Raw genomic sequence first — 17,391 nt, forward strand, 5'->3', positions numbered from 1 at the left:
AAGAGATCAAGAAATCCAAGTCTGTTTAAGCCACAGTAGAGAACACTGAGGCGTGGAGTGGGGCTGGATGGAAATATCATCATTTAAAAAGAAAATCAATTTGTACATTGGGAAATCTAAGTGGTCTTTGCCTTGACTGACATAGCTTAAATGTTTAAATTAACAAATTGCCAATGGAGATTATTATGTAATGTTTGGTGGTAGTGTTAAACAAGCAACTTTTGTGTGGGAATCCATCCAGATTTAATTCAGTATAAGGATAACATTTACCTGCATTGTCACAATCCTGGTTCAAATACATGCAAAGCCAAAATTAAAATCAACTGTTTACTTCAAAGTCCAGCTGTTTAAGATTGTGAATGGCTACACCTGCAGCTTTTTTGAATGGTGGGACAATACAGAAAAGTCAGCTTCAAACATTTCCTCTGGTAAATAGGAAATCCTAACAGTGATTTCCTTCACGCAACACTTTAAGCCAATGCATGAAGAATTATAAAATCCACTATCAGAAGTGGGCAAAATGCCAATATGGAATCCTTTCCAAAATGAGTAAGAGCCATGTCATAGCATGAGATTGAAAATATGAGTAAGAACCATGTCATAGCATTAGATTGAAAATATTATTATCATTTATGTTCATAACAGTAAATACCAAAAACAATCAAATATTCATGCCATTAGTTAAGAACAGGTCCATTTTGAATAATTAATTTCTCTATAATAGGCCAAGTAGATTACTTTGGAGGAAGGACAATAATGAGTTTTAGCTCTTTTGTCCAAATCAAATATTCTGTGGGTCTTGAAAACTTGCATAGTTCAACTGAAATTGCATACTTCTATCCACTGGTTACTTTAGAGGAAGGAAGGCAATAATGACAGCTTTACCTTCTCTGTCCAAATCATCTAGTGTATAGAAACCCCAGGACCCTGGTTCTAAAATGTGAGAACAAAGATGGTCTTTTATTAGAGTACTTTTGTAACTTAGCCAGCGCCAGATATTTAGCAACTCTTTGCATTGTGCATTGTATGCAAAAACAAAGAATTTCACAGTACCTAAGTATACGTGACAATAGAGCATCATTAAATCATTGAAATATGTTTAATGTACATAATAAGTAGATACAGTATCAAAGTGGATCTACTGGATAGACTTGGCTTATACTCGCTAGAATTTAGGAGATTTAGGAGATTTTAGGAGATTGAGAGGGGATCTTATAGAAACGTACAAAATTCTTATGGGGTTGGACAGGCTAGATGCAGGAAGATTGTTCCCGATGTTGGGGAAGACCAGGACAAGGGGTCACAGCTTAAGGATAAGGGGGAAATCCTTTAGGACCGAGATGATAAGAAACTTTTTCACACAGAGAGTGGTGAATCTCTGGAACTCTCTGCCATAGAGGGTAGTTGAGGCCAGTTCATTGGCTATATTTAAGAGGGAGTTAGATGTGGCCCTTGTGGCTAAAGGGATCAGGGGGTATGGAGAGAAGGCAGGTACGGGATACTGAGTTGGATGATCAGCCATGATCATATTGAATGGCGGTGCAGGCTCGAAGGGCCGAATGGCCTACTCCTGCACCTATTTTCTATGTATCTATGTATCTACTGCATCGTATTGATAATAAACAGGATTGTATCATGAATCATGACGGCAATTAAAATATTATAATAAAGTTAAAATGCAGCTGGATACACCAAGTGATGTTCAGGAAAGTGACAGGCACATCCTTGCTTTTTTGTGTTGCTATACTGTACAAACACAAGCATTGCCAACTGCTTAGCAATGAAAAAAATGCAGCTGAACAGGAAATTCTGGCCTTCCAGCTCCAAAATTCCTTTTCTCCAAAAATACTTTTTTTTTTAGATATGGCCATATTTTAATTGTGTAGGAAATCACATGAGATAGTAATCCCAAACATCAACAATTGAAACAGCCAACAGAGGTCTCTGAGGAAAGACCTGCAGAGAGACTGTGCCCAGATCAGCTCAGAATTAACATGATCATATCCATGTTTAATGTAGGTCAAGTCTGCCCCAAGACATTTGTGAATGCAGCATTTGCGAGAAACTGGGTGTGCGTGTGACTGGAATTTATCAATATGAATAGAATTTTTTTTTTAAATAGAGAGTATAACTAAAGCCGCAGGTAGACAAAAATGCTGGAGAAACTCAGTGGGTGCGGCAGCATCTATGGAGCGAAGGAAATAGGCAATGTTTCGGGCCGAAACCCTTCTTCAGACCCGAAACGTTGCCTATTTCCTTTGCCCCATAGATGCTGCCACACCCGCTGAGTTTATCCAGCATTTTTGTCTACCTTGGGCTTTCCAGCATCTGCAGTTCCTTCTTAAACATAACTAAAGCACCGCCTCTACCATGTGACATTAAATCGTAACCACTGCTAACAAGTTAGAGTAAGGAAGTTGGAGTTTCAAGCGAGTCATTTTATATTAATAACTCAGTACTTGTGTACTTTCGCACTACTTGTTCTAATTAGGTACAATCAGGACATGAACATTTCAGTTTATTTATCAAAAGTAAACACATCATCTCCAAAGACCAACTTAAAACATTCAATTATTTTTGTTGATAGACACAAAGTGCTGGAGTAAATGAGCGGATCAGGCAGCATCTCTAGTGAAATAGGATGGGTGACGTTTCAGATCGGAACCCTTCTTCAGACTGAAAGTAGAGTGAGGAAGGGGGGAAGGACTGGGAGGTAGGAAAGGGCCAGCAGTAGGAATCAGAGGGGGAGCAGTGAGAGAAGTCTCACAGAACTCCCGTCGGAGAGCGAAGGAGAACTTCTTCAAAGTAGGCAACCTTGAGGAGATTTTACAATGGAGCAGTCAAAATATGTAGGAAGGAACTGCACTTGCTACTTTAAACTGAAGATCGACACAAAGTGCTGGAGTAGTTCAGCGGGTCAGGTAGTATCTCTGGAGAAAAAGGATGGGTGACGTTTTGGGTCGGAACCCTTCTTCAGACTGAAAGAAGGAGCGGGAATTGGGGATGGGAAAAGGCTGGTGGTAGGAATCTCAGAGGAGAGCGGTGAGAGAGGGTCTCACTGAACTCAGTTTACTTGCATTCACTTCTGATTTCTCCTACATGTAGTTCAACTGATGTCGAGGGAATCTCAGGTGGCAGATCACAAACCCATACCTCCAGAATATGCTTATGAGCTTTTAGTAGTTCATTGCTGTCTAAGGCCTTTGAACATTTTTTAAATGTCTCTGATGATATAAATGTACAAGTAATTTGTTTTAATACTTTTATTTAAATTGTAGGTTAATTGGCTTCTGTAAATTGCCCCGAATGTGTAGGGACTAGAAATTCGAACTAGAGTGAACGGGCGATCGATGTTTGGCATGGACTCGTTGGGCCAAAGGGCCTATTTGAATGCTGCATCTCTAAGCCAAACCAAAAGTTACCTGGTCTTACCAATCAAATAATGTCTACAACTACATTCAAACAATGGGGTTGCCTTACATACAGCAGCTACCGCCGACTCAAAGCAAAAGAGCCAAATATGAAGTGCATCTGGTTCCTTGGCTTTAGATGTACCAGGTGAGATTCTTCACAGCCAAATGCAAAGAATCTCACCTTGATACATCTGTGGTCCTTCCCTAGACTCAGTCCACCACTGGGGCAGGAGATAAGATCTGCCAGCACTTTTTAGTTTAGAGATACAGCATGGAAACAGGCTTTTCGGCCCACTGAGTCCACATTGACCATTGATCATCTGTTCACATTAGTTATCCCACTACATACTAGGGGCAATTTACAGAGGCAAATCAACCTACAAACTTGCACACTTTTGGAATGTGGGAAGAAACCATAGCACCCGAGGTCAGGATTGAACCCCGGTCTCTGGCACTGCGAAGCTGCAGCTCTACCACTACTATGCCACCTTTGATAGAACGTAAAACAGCAAAGGAACAGGCCCTTCAGCCCACAATGTATGATGCCATTTTAAACTGCACATATGCCTGGGCATCGTCTATCTAACCCCATTTTCTGTCTGTTCAGTCTGTCAAATGTCTCTTAAATTTTGCTATCATATCTGCTTCCATCACCTCCCCTGACAGTGCATTCCAGGCTACCTGCAAAAAAAAACCCTGCCTCTTAAATCTCCTTTAAACTTACCTCTTCTCACCTAAATGCAACCTACATTTCCAAAAACTCGAGTTAATTCCCGATTTCTAAGTTGCAACACAAAAGTGAGCAACTAACTAAGCACAACACAGCAGATAGTCAGCAGTTTTCCACCGTACCATCAACTAAATGCACTATCTATTACACAGTTCTGGGAGCACGCAAAAGGTGCATTATGGAAAATAGTGTTATAAAGACAATTGTGTCAATGGAAGAAAGAAGTCTAGTGGCTAGAGAGTTGCAGACTTGCAATACCAAAGTTATTATTTCCCCACTGGATTTTCAAAAATTATGATATTTTCAATAAGTTTATTACATTTAATAGCAACAGGTTTATTTTTTGTTACTATAAGCTAAAAATACTAAATGTTACATTGTTTAATAGAGTAACATTGCACAAGTGTCAATGGAAGCGATTGCTTGTCAATTTCCCTGACCACCTGTGGTTAAAGTAGCAGCTGTGTTGGAGATATCGGTGTCCAATAACTATGGGGACTTTACATGGAAACTGCCAACCCCCACCAATCAGTTTAAATCAAAGACAGCTTTATTTAGCTTGTCAATTTTCAAGTGGAGCGTTTAAGTAGTTCTCCAGTTCCCAATTGAAATAGCGTTACAACCAGTTGAGTGATGCTCTACCTAGAGCTTTTCAGCGTACTACATCCAGATCCAGTTTCAAGGTCAGTTTATTGTCACATGTACCAATAAGCGACTTCGGTATTCTGACTGCGCATGCCCAGGTCATAGGTCACTCGAGAAAAACATTCTCGGCAGCTGAGTTGCTGCATGTATACAGACCTGCGTTTCATCCGTAGTCAGGATCGAACCGGGTCTCCGGCGCTGCAAGCGCTGTTGAATTGCTCCTGGAGTTAGCGACACTATTTCTCCCTTCGCCACTGGTCCATACAGAAATCTCAACAGTGACAATCTAATGAATAACGGTCCAGTCCCCCTCAGCCTGTGTGTATGGGTTCCATTCTCACTCTGGCTGCCCTCCTGGGTTTTAATACAGGGGCGAACCACGCACCCCTCCCCTGTGTAACCCCAGGAGGCAGATTTGCGAACGGAGTCTCACTACCATCCCCGTCCCCTCCCGAGTGTCCCATCCCTGTCCGGGGGCGGCCGAAGATGTCCGGGGTGACCCTGGACTGGCGCGACACTGGCCCGGAGCAGTGGCGGCCCCAGACTTACAGCCAGCGTGGAGAAGAAGCGCTAATCCCAGCTCAACTCACCTCCAACTACCGAGGAACCTGTTCCCCGACGGGCCGGGGACCGCCAGCTGCACCTCTCATATTATCCAGTGGCTGTCGGTTAACCCCCTCAGTGTCGGCGAAAGCCGAATACCAGTCATCAACTAGGATACAGATAAAATGCTGCAGTAACTCAGCGGGTCAGGCAACATCTCTGGAGAAGGGTCTCAAACCGAAACGTCACCTATTCCTTTTCTCCAAAGGTGCTGCCTGTCCTGCTGAATTACTCCAGCATTTTGCGTGCATCCCCGTTGATGACTGGTGCTTGGCTTTCGCCAGCACTGATGGGGTTAACCGACAGCCACTGGATAAGGTGAGAGGTGCAGCTGATGGACCCCGGCCCATCAGGGAACTATGTTCCTCGGCAGTTGTAGCTGAGTTGAAGTCTGGGGCCACCACTGCTCCGGGCTGGTGCCCTGTCAGTCCAGGGTCACCCCTGACATCTCCGGCCTCCCCCGGACAAGGATGGGGGGGGCCACTCGGGTTGGGGACGGGGACAGTCCAGTAGCAATTAAATAGCACTTGCAGCGCCGGAGACCAGGGTTCGATCCTGACTACGGATGAAATGCAGGTCTATACACACACAGCAGCTCAGCTGCCGAGAAAGTCTCTCTGCTGGTTCAGTCTCTCCCCATCTCCGACTTGCATCTACCCGCTCTCTCTCGCTGTTACACCCGCTCTCCCGCTACCTGGCAAGCCCGTTCCTCAGATTAAATATATTTTAAAACATAAATTATGAATAAAGATAAGTAAATGTTTCAAACGCAAGTACTATTTTCTTATTCTCATAGCAAACACATTGATTAAATGAAAATAATAAATTCTTTCTCATAATTGCAGATTAATAGCCCTGTCCCACAGTACGAGTACATTCCAAGAGCTCTCCCGAGTTTAAAAAAAAAATCAAACTCGTGGTAAGCATAGAGAATGAACGTAGCAGGTACGTCGGAGCTCGGGGATGTCTCTAAGCGGCTCGTAAGTTAACGGCAGGTACTCGGGAAGACTTGCTAACGGCAGGTAAGCAGGGGAAGACTCGTGAAGATTTTTCAACATGTTGAAAAATGTTCACGAGAGTCCCGAGTACCGACGAGTGGCCATTACCGTAAATGTCCGAGTTCGAATCAGGGCAAACTCGGGAGAACTCTTGGAATGAACTCGTACCGTGGGACAGGCGTTTAATGAATTGAACTAGAACTGGGACTGTGTCAATAGTGTGTGAACAACAGAACAAGAAAGGAAGCTATTGAGTTGATTATGCGGAAGGGGGGGTGATGGGGAAAGGGGGGGGGAGGGAGGGGGGTAATGGGGGGGCGTAGAGGGCGGGCGGATACGAAAAGCCCGGAGCAAGGGAGGTTGAAATGCCCGGGGGGAAGGGGGAAAGCAAAGACCCAGGAGGGAGGGTGTGAGAGGAATGGACCGGGGGAGGGGGTTAAGTTGAGGCCTGGGGCAGGAGAGTCCTGCGGAGATGATGCAACACCAGCAAAACGGGAGGCTCTGCCACGCTTTGCGAGATGATGGCCACATTTCCAGATTTAGTCCTTACCCCGCGCCCTGTTCCTTCGTCATGGTGGCGATTCCTTTTTAAATCAACCTTTTTTTAACGACTGTAAAAATGTGGCTCGAACTCTGTCCCACCGAGCAGTCGGTACAGACAGGAACAAGGAAGTGGCTGCCTGCACGCCAATCCTGCTCCGGGTGCAACAGGGATCCGCGCTGTTGGATCCGGGCGGCAGCACCGACCCTGCAGAATAATGCCCTTCCCTGCAGAATAATGCCCTTAACACGGGCCCTGCAGAATAATGCCCTATACACGGGCCCTGCAGAATAATGCCCTATACACGGGCCCTGCAGAATAATGCCCTATACACGGGCCCTGCAGAATAATGACCTTAACACGGGCCCTGCAGAATAATGCCCTTCCCTGCAGAATAATGCCCTTTACACGGGCCCTGCAGAATAATGCCCTATACACGGGCCCTGCAGAATAATGCCCTTAACACGGGCCCTGCAGAATAATGCCCTTAACACGGGCCCTGCAGAATAATGACCTTAACACGGGCCCTGCAGAATAATGCCCTTAACACGGGCCCTGCAGAATAATTCCCTATAACACGGGCCCTGCAGAATAATGCCCTTAACACGGGCCCTGCAGAATAATGCCCTTAACACGGGCCCTGCAGAATAATGCCCTTAACACGGGCCCTGCAGAATAATTCCCTATAACATGGGCCCTGCAGAATAATGCCCTATACACGGGCCCTGCAGAATAATGCCCTATAACACGGGCCCTGCAGAATAATGCCCTTAACACGGGCCCTGCAGAATAATGCCCTTAACACGGGCCCTGCAGAATAATGCCCTTAACACGGGCCCTGCAGAATAATGCCCTATACACGGGCCCTGCAGAATAATGCCCTTAACACGGGCCCTGCAGAATAATGCCCTATACACGGGCCCTGCAGAATAATGCCCTTAACACGGGCCCTGCAGAATAATGCCCTATAACACGGGCCCTGCAGAATAATGCCCTATAACACGGGCCCTGCAGAATAATGCTGAAGTGAAGGGATGGGGTCGATGCGTGGCGGCTGCTGAAGGAAGCAACCTGACGAATTGCTTGCAGACGGAACGCCGCTCACGGAGTTTGGCTGTCGATTGAGTGCAGCTGCAGGGAGGGACCGCGCCGGTCCGGAGGTTGGGAGAGAGAGAGGAGACACTGAGTAGTAATAGTAGGGAGATATTGTATTGGGGTATCGGCCAACGGCCTGTATAGGTCCGGTAAACGGTGCTCTGGCAATATTCCCTGCTGTTACAAAATGACAGGAGAGAGTGGGTCTAGTGGTATGGAGGCCAGTGGAGGAGAGGATAATGAAGGAAATGTTGAGAAGGAGTGGGAAACCGTGGGAACACGGGGTAGTCCCAGGAAGAGCAGCCGTAAAAGAAGGAAAAGCAATATTGGTGGATCGGAGAGTGAAGACAAGGAACCAGAAAAGGAACCAGAAAAGGAAATTTCGTTAAATGTAGTGGTGAGGTTTGAAGGAGAAGGAGGAATAAAGAAGATAGAGCCAATGAAGCTGACAAAAATAATCAGAGCCCAGGTTGGGGAAGTAAAGTATGCAAGAGTGCTGGAAGATGGAAACATGCTAATAGGGTGCAACAGTGAGGCTCAAGTTGAAAAGGCAATGAAAACGAACAAGATTGACAAAATCAAAGTAGTGAGAGTGGGTGAACGGAGGAGGGCAGGGTGTAAAGGGGTTATCTATGGAATCCCTCTCAAAGTCAATATGAGTGAACTGGTTCAGGAACTCAGAAAGAGATGTGAATTAATTATGAATGCCAAAAGAATGACCAAAGGAGCAAAGAAAGAGGAAACTGAGTCAGTCCTGGTCGAATTCAAGACAGAATCCCTTCCAAAAGTGATCCATTTTGGATTCATGCGATATAGCGTAAGAGCGTATATACCCAAACCAATGAGGTGCTTCAAATGTCAGAAATTTGGGCATATAGCTAAAATGTGCAAGGGGGCGAGGAAATGCGCAAGGTGTAGTGGGGACCATGAATATGGTCAGTGTGGAGAGGGGGTCAGACCAAAGTGCTGTAATTGTGGAGGAGAGCATAGTGTGGCTTACTGGGGCTGTGAGGTGATGAAACGCGAAGCTGAAGTACAAAACATAAGAGTGAAGGAAAAGGTCTCCTATGCAGAGGCAGCAAAGAGGGCTGACCCTACAAAACAGATGAATGAAAGAAGGATCAGGAGGGAGCAAGATGTGGGCATAATGGAGACAATAAAAGAAAAAGAAAAGAGTATATGGAAAGAAAAGAAAAACCTGGTTATATTTATAGCAGGAGTAATAAATGCGACAGCAGAAGTAAAATCCAAAATAGAAAGGATCCAAATCATTGTAAAGGCTGCAGTCCACCACTTGGGCATGGCAGGATTGAAGTGGGAGGAAATACATGATGGTCTCAGTATCCAGGCGAGCCAAGAGTCAACATGTGTGGGTTAATAATATGAATGTTAATCCTACAATGGAATGCACGAAGCTTGTTAGCCAATGGGCAAGACTTTAAGCAATTCATAGACAGTAGGAAGGAAAAACCAGATGTCGTATGTATCCAGGAAACCTGGTTGAAACCAAGTTTAGATTTTGTTCTATATGATTATGTTGCAGTGAGATGTGATAGGGGAAATGGGGGAGGAGGGGGTTGCGCCACTTTCATTAAAAAAGGGATACCATACAGGGTATTAGGAATTGGGCAGGAACAGGAATATGTGGTAATAGAAGTGTGGTCTGAGAGGAGGAAAATAGTGGTAATAAATTACTATAATCCATGTAAGCGATTAGAGGTCAGTAAGTTACAGGAAGTAGAAGGCCAGAGCAAATCTAATGTTATTTGGTGTGGGGACTTTAACGCACATAATACATTATGGGGCAGTGGAAAGTCAGATAATAATGGGCAGGTAATTGAGGAATTATTAAATGATGGTAATCTAGTATGTCTAAATGATGGAAAGAAGACCAGGGTAGATGTTAGGACAGGGAAGGAGTCTGTGTTGGACCTTACACTTGTTTCTAATAGGATTGCTGCTAAATGTAACTGGGAAGTATATGAAAAGGGTACCATAGGAAGTGATCATCATCCTGTGCTATGCAAAATAAATGTTACTTTAATTATGAGTAAAGAAAACAGAAGTGGACGATGGGTTTTTGGAAAGGCTAATTGGGAGAAATTTAAGGAGGAAAGTGATAGATATGTAAAACCGATACAAGAAGAGACAGATATAGAAAGCTTTGAGAATAAATTGTCAGAAGGTATCAAAAGAGCAGCATTAGTTTCCATACCTAAAAGTAAAGGAAGATCAAAAAGGAAAGCTGTGTCGTGGTGGGACAATAAGTGTAAAGAGCCGGTGGTGAATAGAAACAGCATTCAGATTATTAAAATGAACTCATAACTACCAACACATGATTAATTACAAACAGGCTCAGGCAATTGTAAGGAGGACTATAAGACAAACAAAAAGAGCATATTGGAGGAAGTATTGTGATTCAATTGGAAACACAACACAGGTAGGGGAGATATGGGGGATGATTAAAAAAATGGAAGGTGATAAAAGGGAGTGGAGTTATCCTATCCTAACCATATAACCATATAACAATTACAGCACGGAAACAGGCCATCTCGACCTTTCTAGTCCGTGCCGAACACGTATTCTCCCCTAGTCCCATATACCTGCGCTCAGACCATAACCCTCCATTCCTTTCCCGTCCATATAACTATCCAATTTATTTTTAAATGATAAAAACGAACCTGCCTCCACCACCTTCACTGGAAGCTCATTCCACACAGCCACCACTCTCTGAGTAAAGAAGTTCCCCCTCATGTTACCCCTAAACTTCTGTCCCTTAATTCTCAAGTCATGTCCCCTTGTTTGAATCTTCCCTACTCTCAGTGGGAAAAGCTTATCCACGTCAACTCTGTCTATCCCTCTCATCATTTTAAAGACCTCTATCAAGTCCCCCCTTAACCTTCTGCGCTCCAAAGAATAAAGCCCTAACTTGTTCAACCTCTCTCTGTAACTTAGTTGCTGAAACCCAGGCAACATTCTAGTAAATCTCCTCTGTACTCTCTCTATTTTGTTGACATCCTTCCTATAATTAGGCGACCAAAATTGTACCCCATACTCCAGAATTGGCCTCACCAATGCCTTGTACAATTTTAATATTACATCCCAACTCCTATACTCAATGCTCTGATTTATAAAGGCCAGCACACCAAAAGCGTTCTTTACCACCCTATCTACATGAGATTCCACTTTCAGGGAACTGTGCACAGTTATTCCCAGATCCCTCTGTTCACCTGCATTCTTCAATTCCCTACCATTTACCATGTACGTCCTATTTTGATTTGTCCTGCCAAGATGTAGCACCTCACACTTATCAGCATTAAACTCCATCTGCCATCTTTCAGTCCACTCTTCCAGCTGGCATAAATCTCTCTGTAGACTTTGAAAATCTACTTCATTATCCACAACCCCACCTATCTTAGTATCATCTGCATACTTACTAATCCAATTTACCACACCATCATCCAGATCATTGATGTACATGACAAACAACAGTGGACCCAACACAGATCCCTGTGGCACCCCACTAGTCACTGGCCTCCAACCTGTCAAACAACCATCCACCATTACTCTCTGGCATCTCCCATTCAGCCACTGTTGAATCCATCTTGCTACTCCACCATTAATACCCAACCATTGAACCTTCTTAACCAACCTTCCATGAGGAACCTTGTCAAAGGCCTTACTGAAGTCCATATGGAGATCAAACAAATGGAGATCAAACTGTAGTCTCAAATAAAGACAAAGCAGAACTAATGGTTAACACCTTTTAGTAGGGTTCACAGCTCCCACAACTTGTCAGATGAAGGAAGAATAGGTAGGGAAAGAACAAGAGAGGAAAATGTTGAGGCCTTACAAAGGAAAGGTATCACAGAGGACAAGTACAATATTCCATTTAATTTGGGGGAGCTAAAGAGAGCTCTGGCCAAGTGTAAGAACTCAGCCCCAGGGAAGGATGATATTTGTTACATAATGATAAAGCATCTAAGTGAGGAGGGACTCCAAAATATACTTGCACTATATAACAAGGTGTGGGAAGAAGGGCAAATACCGGAGAGGTGGAAGGAAGCAATCATTGTGCCTATTAGGAAACCAGGGAAAGATGCAAGTAATCCAGTAAATTATAGACCTATAGCTTTAACAGCACACATGTGTAAACTGATGGAAAGAATGGTAAATGAAAGATTAATGCATCTAATGGAAGAAAAAGGTATAGTGGCTAATTATCAGAGTGGCTTTAGAAAAGGGAGAGGTACTAATGATCCAGTTCTGTGCTTGGAAGATGATATAAGGAAAGCACAAGTCAAAAAAGAATCTGTAGTTACCATATTTTTTGATGTAGAGAAGGCTTACGATATGTTGTGGAGAGAAGGTCTTCTAATAAAGCTGCATTTAATGGGAGTAGGAGGAAATATTTTTAACTGGATAATGGATTTTCTCAACGGTAGAAGTATCCAAGTTAAAATAGGGTCAGACATCTCTAGTAAATGTGTAGTCGAGAATGGAACTTCCCAGGGAAGTGCGATAAGCCCGATCCTATTCTCAATCATGATCAATGATATATTTGCAAACATTCAACCAGAGATGGGGCAATTGCTCTTTGAAGATGATGGCAGCCTATGGAGAAGGGGGAGGAATATAGATTTTATCGTGGAAAAAGTACAGCAAGGGATAGCCCAGGTGGAAGAGTGGGGAGGGAAATGGGGTTTTAAATTCTCTATAGAGAAGACAAAGACAATGGTTTTCACAAGGAAAAAAATTAAAGAGGATGTCCAGTTAAAACTATACGGCAACAATTTGGAAAGAGTAAAAGATTTCCGTTTCCTGGGGGTTCATTTTGACTCCAGATTAACATGGAGGGTCCACATTACAAAAATAATTGAAAAATGCAAAAAAGCCATCAATGTAATGAGATGCTTGGCAGGTTTAGAGTGGGGAGCAGATGTATTATCTCTTAAACGTATTTATGTATCACTGATCAGATCCAGACTAGAGTATGGCAGTATAGCTTATGGGTCAGCATCTAAGTCAGTGTTGTCCGAGTTGGACAAAGTCCAAGCGGAAGCTCTAAGAGTCTGTATAGGAGGTGTGCGGACGTCACTTGTATGTGCACTACAGGTGGAAACTGGGGAGATGCCATTGAGACTGCGCCGCAGACAACTAATGGCTAATTACTGGCTAAGCCTTAAGGGTCATGGAGAGAACCACCCAACAAAACAGGTAGTACAGGAATGCTGGGAGAGAGGGGTGGCTCAGTCTGGAAGCTTCGGCTGGGTTGGAGGAGTTGTGGCAAGGGACATGGGAGTAGAGGACAAATAGTTCTGCCCTGCAGTATTGTGGCCATCTGTGCCAATATGGTTACTGAACATCCCAAAAGTTGATCTGGAGATATGGGAGGCAAAAAGGAGGAACAAAAATTCAGACCTAAAGACAGAATATCATAGCCATATAAATAATAGATACAGGGAACACCTCTTAATATTCACAGATGGATCAAAGGACCCAGTAGCTGAAACAACAGGGGCGGCTGTGGTAGTCCAGGGGATGAATGTTGAGCTTTACAAAAGAACAAATAACTATTTGACAGTATATACAGTGGAACTGTACGCTATTTTGATGGCAGTTCGGTGGATGGAACAGGTGCAACCATGCAAAGTATTAATATGAAGCGACTCATTATCTGCAATCCAGAGTATTGGGTCTGGTGCATCCCATAGGCGGCCTGACTTAGTTTATGAAATCCTGCTACTATTAAGCCAAGTGACAAGGAGGGGCAGTGACGTGACTTTGTTGTGGGTCCCAGCACACATTGGTGTTCTAGGGAATGAAAAGGTGGATAAATTAGCAAAGGAGGCTGTAAACAAAAGAAACATAGAGGTAAACTTACAACTATCCAAATCTGAAGGAAAACACATTGTGTGGAAGAAAATAAATCAGGAATGGCAACAATACTGGGAACAGGAGACAAAGGGGAGACACCTCTATTCGCTACAAAACAGAGTGGGCATTACAGCAAGAAGAGGGGGGAACAGGAGGGAACAGGTAGTATTAACAAGATTGAGGATAGGACACACTCACCTGAACAGCATATTAAAAATATTGGGAAAACACCCTACTGGGCTGTGTGAGGAATGCCATCAGCCAGAAACAGTTCAGCATGCCCTAATTGCATGTAGGAGATATGAGACAGAAAGAGGATTTATGATCATTGAAATGAGGAAAATTGGATTGACAGAAATATCAGTAAAGAACATTCTAGAGTGTGGAGCTTACTCTTTAGCTTACTCTTTAGACATGGCTCAGAAAAATTCAGATGCTTATGGCTCATCTAATGTGTATTCTGCTGCAACTACTACAAAAGAATTTCACCCACGTACTAATATGGAGCAAACGGAAACAATTTCTACTGATAAAGGTGCCCTTGCTGCAGCATATAATTATTCAAAAAGGAACTGTTACTTTTGCGGGGGTAATATTCATAAGAGAGAGACATATCCTGCTCGAGAGGCAACTTGTAATAGTTGTGACAAGAAGGGACATTATTCTAGAGTATGCAAGTCCAAAGCAACTACTAAAAGTGTGACTGCTGCCATATACACGCCTTCTTTATGTGCAATTACAGCTGCATTTCCTCAGAGCTTGTCTCATGCAGCTACAACGGTATCCATTAATGGCCATACACTTAATGTACTACTTGATTCTGGCAGTTCAGAAAGTTTTATAAGTGAACAAGTTGTGTCCCGACTAAATCTAACTATAATTCCTTCAAATAGAGAAATCTTGATGGCTCTGACAACTCTCAATACTCAAATTATAGGATCTTGTATTGTAGACTTTATTCTGAACAAAACTAGCTATAAATCTGTATGTCTTGGTATTTTGAAAAATTTGTGTAGCGATATAATTCTAGGTCAGGATTTCCAGAACTGCACAGATCACTTCAAATAATGTATGAAGGAACTATGCCTGATCTTGTATTGTCAAAGCCACCAGTATTGTGTGGTCTTTCTGCTGCATCTGTTGAATGTCCTTCATTATTCACTAATTTATCCTCCAAGTGCAAGCCAATTGCTACAAAATCAAGACATTTTAGTAAAGATGATAGGAATTTTATCTACAGAAGTAACTAATCTTTTACAAGAAGGGATTATAGAACCCAGTTCTTCCCCTTGGAGGGCACAAGTTGTCGTGGTTAAGGACCCCTTGGAGAGACATAGAAAGAGACTCTGCATTGATTACTCTCAAACTATAAACCAGTTCACGGAGCTTGATGCATATCCATTACCTCGAATAGAAGAGACTATCAATACATTAGCTAAGTATAAGATATTCTCTACTTTTGACTTAAAAAGTGCTTACTATCAAATTCCTCTGAAGGAATCAGAGAAGAAATACACTGCATTTGAAGCAAATGGGAAATTATATCACTACTGCAGAGTTCCTTTTGGGATAACTAATGGCATGGCTGTTTTTCAGAGAGAGATGGACAAACTTGTTGAACAGGAAAACCTTAAAGATACTTTCCCTTATCTTGATAATATTCACACAGAGAGTGGTGAATCTCTGGAACTCCCTGCCACAGAGGGTAGTCGAGGCCAGTTCATTGGCTATATTTAAGAGGGAGTTAGATGTGGCCCTTGTGGCTAAGGGGATCAGAGGGTATGGAGAGAAGGCAGGTACGGGATACTGAGTTGGATGATCAGCCATGATCATATTGAATGGCGGTGCATGCTCGAAGGGCTGAATGGCCTACTCCTGCACCTAATTTCTATGTTTCTATGTTTCTATGACTATTGCAGGAAAAGACCAAACTGAACATGATGAAAATGTACAACAGTTTTTAGATGTTGTACATTCTAAAAATCTAACATTAAATGAGGCTGTCAATAACATCAGTATCATCTATTAATATTCTTGGTTATTGGGTTGGAAATGATATAATCAAGCCTGATCCAGAAAGACTCCGCCCACTCCAAGAGATACCTGTTCCAGCAATATTAAACTCTCTACGAAGGGTTCTTGGGATGTTTGCATATTATGCCAAATGGATACCAAATTTTTCTGACAAAATTCAACCTTTGATTAGAGCAAAATCTTTCCCCCTTGACTCTACAGCAATTGGTGCCTTTACTTCTTTAAAGAAACAATTGGAATCTGCGACATTACATGCCATCGATGAGGATCTCCCCTTTGTTGTTGAATGTGATGCCTCTGATTTAGCAGTATCAGCAACATTAAATCAAGGAGGACGACCAGTGGCTTTCATGTCTCGTACTCTCCAAGGTAGTGAATTGCACTACCCATCCGTCGAAAAGGAAGCTACAGCAATTATTGAAGCAGTGAGGAAATGGGGTCATTTAATTGCTCGCCAGCACTTCACTTTGATAACAGATCAGCGTTCAGTAGCTTTTATGCTGGATAATCGGAAACGAACGAAGATTAAAAATAGTAAAATTCATGAATGGAGGATTGAATTATCCGCATATAGTTATTCAATTGAGTACCGCCCTGGTAAGGATAATGTTGCTCCGGACACATTAACTCGAGCATTTTGTGCCTCTGTTAATTCTTCTGCACTCACTGATCTTCACAATGGGCTGTGTCATCCTGGAGTCCCTCGTTTGTTACACTATGTTCATTCCAAAAATTTACCTTTCTCTACAGAAGATGTGAAGATGACGTGTGCTTCATGTAGAATCTGTGCTGAATTAAAACCAAGGTTCTTCCGTCCTGAAGAAGGAAGATTGATCAAAGCTACTCAACCTATGGAACGTTTGAGTATTGACTTCAAAGGGCCTTTACCATCCTCCTCTCGAAAATTTTATATACTTACCTTAGTTGGCGAATATTCGAGGTTTCCATTTGCCTTTCCTTGTCCAAATATTTCTGCTGCTATGGTTATCAAATGTTTAGATCAACTGTTTTCATTCTGTGGATTTCCAAGTTACATACATTCTGATAGGGGCACCTCATTCATGTCAAAAGATTTAAAGGACTACCTTTCTAAGAGAGGAATTGCAACAAGTAAAACAACACCATATCATCCTATTGGAAATGGTCAGGTTGAGAGGTATAACGGAATCATTTGGAAAGCAGTGAAACTGGCTTTAAAGTCAAATGATATACCAGATCAGCAGTGGGAATGTGTTCTACCAGATGCATTACACTCCATCAGATCTCTACTGTCAACTGCTACCAATACTACTCCACACGAGCGGTTCTTTAACTTCAAACGGCGTTCTTCTAGTGGTACTTCTCTGCCATCATGGTTGACGAGCCCTGGGCCTGTGTTGCTTCGTCGTTATGTCCGATTAAATAAGAATTAACCTTTTGTTGATGAAGTTGAACTGACTGATGTCAACCCTTCTT

General features: G+C 42.9%; 1 protein-coding gene across 1 annotated transcript in view; it reads right to left on the minus strand.

The window, feature by feature from the left end:
* The window catches only part of dars1 (aspartyl-tRNA synthetase 1), a 49,350-nt gene extending 42,266 nt beyond the window's left edge, over positions 1-7,084 (minus strand). Inside the window, exon 1 of the mRNA XM_033024683.1 lies at positions 6,940-7,084. Coding sequence (XP_032880574.1) covers positions 6,940-6,962 — 23 coding nt within the window. The 5' untranslated portion in view covers positions 6,963-7,084. The remainder of the gene's footprint in view (positions 1-6,939) is intronic.
* Between the last annotated feature and the right edge of the window lie 10,307 nt (positions 7,085-17,391).

Source organism: Amblyraja radiata, chromosome 7 (assembly GCF_010909765.2).
Source record: "Amblyraja radiata isolate CabotCenter1 chromosome 7, sAmbRad1.1.pri, whole genome shotgun sequence".
NCBI classification, from domain to species: domain Eukaryota; kingdom Metazoa; phylum Chordata; class Chondrichthyes; order Rajiformes; family Rajidae; genus Amblyraja; species Amblyraja radiata.